At 39.8% G+C, this 7,549-nt stretch overlaps 1 protein-coding gene across 2 annotated transcripts; it reads left to right on the top strand.

Annotated features, from left to right (window-relative positions):
* Nucleotides 1–1,200: 1,200 nt before the first annotated feature.
* LOC108135673 (epidermal growth factor receptor kinase substrate 8) lies at nt 1,201–7,447 on the top strand. 2 transcript variants are annotated; one of them, XM_017256520.1, is made up of 7 exons: nt 1,201–1,322; nt 2,400–2,793; nt 2,849–2,893; nt 2,953–3,843; nt 4,481–4,847; nt 6,791–7,131; nt 7,201–7,447. In XM_017256520.1, the coding sequence occupies exons 2-7, from the start codon at nt 2,401–2,403 to the stop codon at nt 7,294–7,296; spliced, it is 2,133 nt and encodes a 710-aa protein (XP_017112009.1). In that variant the 5' UTR covers nt 1,201–1,322; nt 2,400; the 3' UTR covers nt 7,297–7,447. The 2 variants fall into 2 exon arrangements, with proteins under 2 accessions (XP_017112009.1, XP_017112001.1); XM_017256512.2 differs by lacking the exon at nt 1,201–1,322 and adding an exon at nt 1,768–1,879.
* Nucleotides 7,448–7,549: the final 102 nt, after the last annotated feature.

Raw genomic sequence — 7,549 nt, 5'->3', positions numbered from 1 at the left:
TTGTTAAGTGGTTTGCTTACAATACGTTCTGTATAAGTAAACATGGGGCTTGCTGATCGATTGTCATACACTTTTGATAACTCTTAATTCAGCAGCGGCATTGTTAAAGTCACGCAATATTACTACAATCAACGTTGTTACAGAAAGTGTTGCGATAAATGTGATACGTGTATTGCCATTTTCAACAATTTCCATTTTTAACTGTCATGAGGAACGCTTTTTTCTGTTATAGTTAGCAAACATCAACAAAAGGCAAGAATGTCACAATGATTGCCAATAAAAAATTATGACCCAATAAACGAATAAAACTTATTTCTCAGACCTTTGAAAAAATTGTTTTAGAGCGTAAATTTTATATTTACGAATTTTTTTAATTACGAATGGTTCATATGCAAATAAATTATTTTGAAGATAAACGTTTGAGAATGTTGAAAGTTAGGTCATTTCAAAATATTGATAGCCTGTTAAATAGATCAATTATTTTGATAAGAATTTTCATGAATTTGTCGTATGATATTTTTAAACTGATAGCAGACAAAGAAATTTAGGGGTAATCAAAATTTTGATTCGAACATTTATTTTTAATTATTTCCTAAATACAACCTTCAAATATATAGTTTTTTTAAGAATAAAACAACAATAATTTTGAATTAGAGTGCTTGGTAAAAACGCAAACCTTATAGAAAATCTCTACAGCTTTAAAATAAAAATGTAGATAACGCTAAAATGTATTTTTAAATGTTGTTTAATAAACACTTTCGCTTTGTTGTTGATAAGTTCGAGCGTTTAACTAGTATATATAGGTCTAAATGGGGAACTTGTCACTTGGGGATTACTTTGTGGGTATGCCAGAAATGTTACTCTGGGAAACTCGCCTAAATTCCTTGCACACCTTCTGAGTATTTGTTGGTCGCCCCCGCTGACCAATTGGTGCGATAACCTTGTAGGCCTTGTGGGGATATCAAAGCCCAGGGCAGCGCCATCAGACTATTCCTATGAGAAATGGTATATTTGTTTCTGTTGTTTCTCCGCCATGAGATAAGATTGCCAAAAGTGCCAATGGGTATGAAAGCGATACGATGCACAATCGCCGCAGAGATAAGGCACACTTTTGCTTTTGCGATAACGCAGCGCTGAAACAATTTCAGGCAATCAATTAATGAGCGGGGGGAGCCAGCTGATATCGCCGATTCCCTTTGGGCCAGCCAACGTCAGTTAGTTGGAGTTGGAATTTGATTCGCAGCGGGTCGAGAGTGCGAGTTCGGGCCAAAAACAACCGAGCAAATATATATATAAATAAAGATCGCAGTGGCCAGTACAAGGTAAACCATCGGTTCATCGAAGTCCGTAAATCACGATGCCAAAGATATGGCGCTGACATCGGTATCTAAGGATCTGATGTCATGCCAGTGGGAATAACAAATAAATAAAACTCCAATCGAAGCATCGACCATCCGATGGCGATAGATAATTGACAAAAATCACTGCCTAAAAATACGCGATTAACTCTTGTATTCGGGTCTTTATGTAATGAGCTTTCATTAATGATTGCTTCATGTGCCAAGAATTTCCTGGCTTTGTGATAACTGCAAAAGTAAAATAATGCCAGCAAGGTGCAAAAACAAAAGCAAAGGCAATCGCAAAGTCAGTTCCTAATGGCGTTTATCTAATCGGGCAGGTGGCTACCGCGCAGGGAAATGGGGTACTGCTTCTCATTAGAACCTATATACTTCTGCATGTAAAGGTATCTATCTATCTGGATCCCATTGCCCACTCGGAATCAATAGTTTCCCAGAACGCTTTGCTTCCACATCGGCGGAATGGTCAAAGCAGGCAATAGGACCTTGAAATACTTCCGACCCATATCGGTTAAATATGGGTAAATATCCCATATAGTCAGATAACTATCACAGAGTTCGCCGCTTAGATATTTTGCACAAACCAATCATAGTCTGGAGTTTGGGAAAACCGTATAATAATAAATCAGTTAAAAACTTCACATACAGTGCAGCTAAATATTTGTATTTTATTATTCCATTCATACATACAGCTTGATACCGAAAAAAACAAATCTGGTGGAGTTACAAGCGTTACAAATCAAAATAAAATATAACGAACATTAGCATAATTTCTTTAAATAGTAAATGATTTTTTTTTGTTAACAAATAGGACTGTAAGTGAATTGGTTCATGGAATTACAAAATGTAAGCACTGAAATGGCTTATTGACAATTGGCCTTGTTTATATGTAGTGTTATTATCAAAAAAATGTTAAAGAGTGTGGAACTGCGCAGTTTATTGTCTATTTTCGTATGAAATGGTGCATTGGTGACGACCACCAAGAATTAATGATACATATAAATGATAGATAATGAAAATTCGAATTACCCATTGATTCAGGATGCCACGCAACGGCTACGAAAGTGGAACCCCCTCTGTCGATCAGACAAATGGGCACTATGATGAGGTCAAACCCACCTACGCCCTGGAGCACCTGGCCACTTTCAAGCTGAAGAACGAGGCCGAGATCAAGCAGCCGAAGGAGAAGATGAAGCTGCTGATCGAACTGGACAAAACGGGGGGCATTTGGCCGCACAAGATGTTCATGAGCTTCAACGGTCAGTGGCTGGTGATGCTGGACAGCGAGATGAAGGAGATCGAGAATTTCCCGGGCAGTTTGATCACGGAGCCAACGGCTTTCATCAGCGAGCATCCGCAGGAGTCCTACAACAACATCCTGATCTTCTCGGTGCCGGGAATCTCACTTGGTAACACTGAGATGCACATCTTCCAGGTGAGCATGTTGCATTCGCACTGATCGGAGTTCTGATATCTCTTAAATCTCTTAGGTGGCCGATGTCAGTTCAGTGCATTTGGTAGAGGACTTGAAGACGGTGAGTTTTGTAGACACATGCTTAGTAATCACTGTAATCCAACCACCTGGCTCTTCCAGCTGAGCAAGGGCACCCCTGTGACAGTGGATCGCAACAAGACGCCCATTCTGCTGCCCAAGCCGGACAGACCTCAAAGTCAGCAGGCCAAGGATCAGTATGGAATAGCTGCTGCTGTGGCCGGCATCGCAGCGGAAAAGAACGCCCAGGACAAGGAGCAGACCGAGAGGGATGTGCAGGTGATCAATCACTGTTTCGAGGACATCGAGAGGTTCATGGCCAGACTTCATTACGCCGCCGAGGCCCTCAACGAGTTGAAGCTGCGCAAGGAGCAGCACAATCCCCACGGGGAAGGCCTCCTGGTCCTGAGATCACGACCACCGATCGAGAGCGAGTTCCACGACATTCTGGCCAAGGTGAAGCTGGCACTGATATACTCCGTTCGGCTGCAGAACCACTTCACCAAGTCCACCGACCCAGTGCACAATGTCTTCATCTCGCTGCAAACCATCGTGACCGTCTGCAATGACATCTACGTGGACGCGGGTCTGCCGGAGTCGGTGGTCAATCCCCTCCTGCGCCGTGAGACGATCGCCTTCCTCAACGGAACCCTCGACTCCAACGAGAAGCAGCTGTGGCAGAGCCTCGGTCCCAACTGGACGGTGCCCAAGGACCAGTTCAAGGATCACAAGAGCTCGTATCATCCGATATTTTACGACGATTGGTCCCCCGACTGGGTGGTGGACGAGGAGGTGCAGTACCTGGCGCCTGCCCTCAAGAAGACCGCCACGCCATCGCCAGTCCTAGTGCCCGTGCCCCCGAGCCCGGGTCTCGGAAATCGCACCTGGCTGAGTCGTTTGGAGAGCCGCAACGTCAAGATCGCCGAGGTGACCTACAACAAGTCGGCCACCAACGACAAGGAACTCAAGGTCACCAAGGGGGAGTATTTGGAGGTACGTAAACGATAATAATACATAGCTCCATTAAATTATGATCAATTAAGTTATCCGAATGAGAGTTACATTCATCTAATGCCATTAGCATAATTTAAACTGCACTTATCACTTTAAGAGTTTGTTTAAATTGGCCTTATCTCGTTACAAGGTTGTTTATTTACTTGGTAATTACGACTGATTAAACTTGATTTAAGATTTTTAATTTTCTGCTGACGTACTTAAAAGATAAATTCCAGTTTAAATAATTAAGGTATGCCCATAAGGGTTGAGTCACTAAATTGTTTGTCCCTAAAAATAATATTAATTTTTATTATACGTAATTAGAACGTCTGTCAAAAAGATTTCAGCTATCTCAAAGATAATAGACTTAAGCTTCGTAATACGCGTTAAAATAGTAATGAACTTATAGAGGTAGGAAATATGAAACGGTTTATAATCTACATGACTCAATATTAAAGAATAAGGGGAATCTCCTATGTCTTATGGTAGAGATTCTTAACGAAAAGGAGGTCAATAGCATGTTGTTAGTTTTTAGTAGAATACATGTACATATGAACGCCTAATCTTATCGATTGTGCAGTTACGAGAGCGCTTAACTATGGCTTACTATTAATGGTGCTCTTCCGATTCTAAGATTATCGATGACTCTCGCAACTGGTGGAAGGCCCGCAACTCGTACGGAAACATTGGCTACGTGCCGCACACCGTGCTCACGCCGTACAACTTTGAGCCCGGCGCAAATGGAAGGGACACGGAGTCCCTGGCATCGATGGCTCTGACCGATAATGGCGGCGAGGAGGTCAACCCCCCACTGTACCGCAACACAATGGCCATGTACACCGCCCCCGTGGAGCCGGTGACCAATGGAAAGGCCATGCCGCGTTCCTACTCCATGCCCAATGTGCCCGTTCCACCGCCGATGCCGCCACCAAGCGACAGCCAGCCGCCCACGCCCAGCGGCACCCTCAAGCGCAACATGGCGGCGGCAGGAGCACTGGCAGGTGGGTCCTTACTTACTTTACTCACTTGTCTAAAGTATAGATATATTGTTTGAAAATTTTAAAACGATCGGTGCAGCAGTTTTTAAGTTATGATAGACACTTACTTTGAAAGCGTTAGTTTTGAGAAAATCACTTTAAGCTTTTGAACATTAGAACACTAGTACCAGAACAGGTAAAAAAATACTTTTTTTTGTTTGTTCCTAAATTCAAAATTTATTCATTCATTAAAAATTAAAACGAAAAAATTAAAAAACATTTTTGAACTGTACTGTTCAAATTTGTAAATCAATGGTATCCGTAACATCATAAAAAGTCAGATTTAATTCAAATTAAACACTAAACATTGTAGCATTATTGTATCTCAAAGTTGATTAAGAGAAAGTATTAAGTGTTCGGCAGAATTTGTAACAAACAAGAAAGAAAGCAAACTTCGGCAAGCCGAAGTTCATATACCCTTGCAGCAATCGCAAGAATTAAATATTTTTGAAAACATTAAAATTATGATTTACTTGCGTATTTAAACCATAATTCTGAAATATTTAACCATTGCTATATGTCGAAGAACCCAACAAAAAATTAAAAAACAGCAAAGTTATAATTTTTTTTCAATTATTTTTCCGATTGTTCCTATGGGAGCTATATGCTATAGTCGTCCGATTTTGATGAAATTTAAACCATAATTCTGAATTATTTAACCATTGCTATATGTCGAAGAACTAAACAAAAAATTAAAAAACAGCAAAGTTATAATTTTTTTTCAATTATTTTTCCGATTGTTCCTATGGGAGCTATATGCTATAGTCTTCCGATTTTGATGAAATTTTAACCATAATTCTGAAATATTTAACCATTGCTTTATGTCAAAGAACAAAACAAAAAATTAAAAAACAGCAAAGTTATAATTTTTTTTCAATTATTTTTCCGATTGTTCCTATGGGAGCTATATGCTATAGTCGTCCGATTTTGATGAAATTTAAACCATAATTCTGAATTATTTAACCATTGCTATATGTCGAAGAACTAAACAAAAAATTAAAAAACAGCAAAGTTATAATTTTTTTTCAATTATTTTTCCGATTGTTCCTATGGGAGCTATATGCTATAGTCTTCCGATTTTGATGAAATTTTAACCATAATTCTGAAATATTTAACCATTGCTTTATGTCGAAGAACAAAACAAAAAATTAAAAAACAGCAAAGTTATAATTTTTTTTCAATTATTTTTCCGATTGTTCCTATGGGAGCTATATGCTGTAGTCGTCCGATTTTGATGAAATTTAAACCATAATTCTGAATTATTTAACCATTGCTATATGTCGAAGAACTAAACAAAAAATTAAAAAACAGCAAAGTTATAATTTTTTTTCAATTATTTTTCCGATTGTTCCTATGGGAGCTATATGCTATAGTCGTCCGATCCGGCTCGTTCCGACTTATATACTACCTGCAATAGAAAGACAACTTTTGGGAAAGTTTCATGCAGATAGCTTTAAAACTGAGAGACTAGTTTGCATATAAACGGACGGACAGACGGACAGACGGACGGACAGACGGACGGACAGACGGACGGACAGACGGACATGGCTAGATCGACTCTACTAGTGATGCTGATCAAGAATATATATACTTTATAGGGTCGGAAACGTCTCCTTCACTGCGTTGCAAACTTCTGACTGAAATTATAATACCCTCTGCAAGGGTATAAAAACAATTTTTTTTAGAGTTCATCCTAAGTTGTTTTTGTTTAAAAGCATTAACAAAACTAAATTTACACAATTGTCTCTTCAATTGACTTTGCCTTGTTCTTTATAAAAAAAACATTTTTAGCTTAATGAGCTTGCCGAATTTGAAAAATTATGCTTTCATTTATACAATTTTAATTTGAGAATGTTTTTGAACTTGTTATTTATTTGAACGATATTTTTTCTTACCCATTTACACAGCCATGCGCGCCCGCAATGATTGCGAGGCTGATGACCAGGCCTACTACATGCAGGACGACGTGAACGACGAGCTGCGTGTTTTGTTGCAGCAGCGGGAGCGACGCAAGGATCTGGAGATCCTGAAGACGCCGGAGATCTACATCACGCAGAACTCGACGCCTCGCGAGGTGGAGGAGTGGCTGCGGGGCAAGGGCTTCTCGGACATCATAATCAAGCGCTTGCACACGCTCACCGGCGAGGAGATTTTCGCCCTGTCGCCGCACACCATTGAAAGCTACTTTGGCCAGCGGGAAAGTCGCCGCCTCATCTCCCAGATCGTGCTGCAAAAGAACTTCTGCGAGGTGGGTATCTGCATACATACATAGCTACCTTAAATTGACTTTCATTTTCAATTGAATTACTCTTTTCAGTACAAAACCATTCGATCATCGGAGCTTTCTGCCAAATTGGCTCGTGCTCGCCAAAAGGCCGATCAGTCAAATGGCAATCCCAACGAGGTCTTCTAAGACTCCCACTGTCCCGATTTGAATAGCTGGAGACCGGAGTCACACTAAAGCCTTAGATGCGCCAATCTTATTTATTTATGTGTAATATTCCTTCATTTATGTTAAACAGTGTTCATACGTATACATTAAAAAACCAGAAAAAAAAGTTAAACTTGCTTTTATATTCAAACTCATACAAAATACTAATTATTTTCAACATGTTCAACATATGTACATTTTATATTTTCAGTAAAATCATATAAACATTTCCTGT

This window comes from Drosophila elegans, unplaced genomic scaffold, assembly GCF_018152505.1.
Source record: "Drosophila elegans isolate 14027-0461.03 unplaced genomic scaffold, ASM1815250v1 contig_476, whole genome shotgun sequence".
Lineage (NCBI taxonomy): Eukaryota > Metazoa > Arthropoda > Insecta > Diptera > Drosophilidae > Drosophila > Drosophila elegans.
The sequence above is the reverse complement of the archived record's forward strand: the minus strand, read 5'-3'. Positions and strand labels throughout refer to the sequence as shown.

Coding starts and splice junctions, on each gene's coding strand:
- LOC108135673 (XM_017256512.2), top strand. CDS start 1,821: ATGGTCAAAGCAGGCAATAGGACCTTGAAATACTTCCGACCCATATCG. Junction 1,880..2,399: donor CCCATATCGGTTAAATATGG/GTAAATATCCCA, acceptor CCATTGATTCAG/GATGCCACGCAACGGCTACG. Junction 4,848..6,790: donor GGCGGCAGGAGCACTGGCAG/GTGGGTCCTTAC, acceptor CCATTTACACAG/CCATGCGCGCCCGCAATGAT.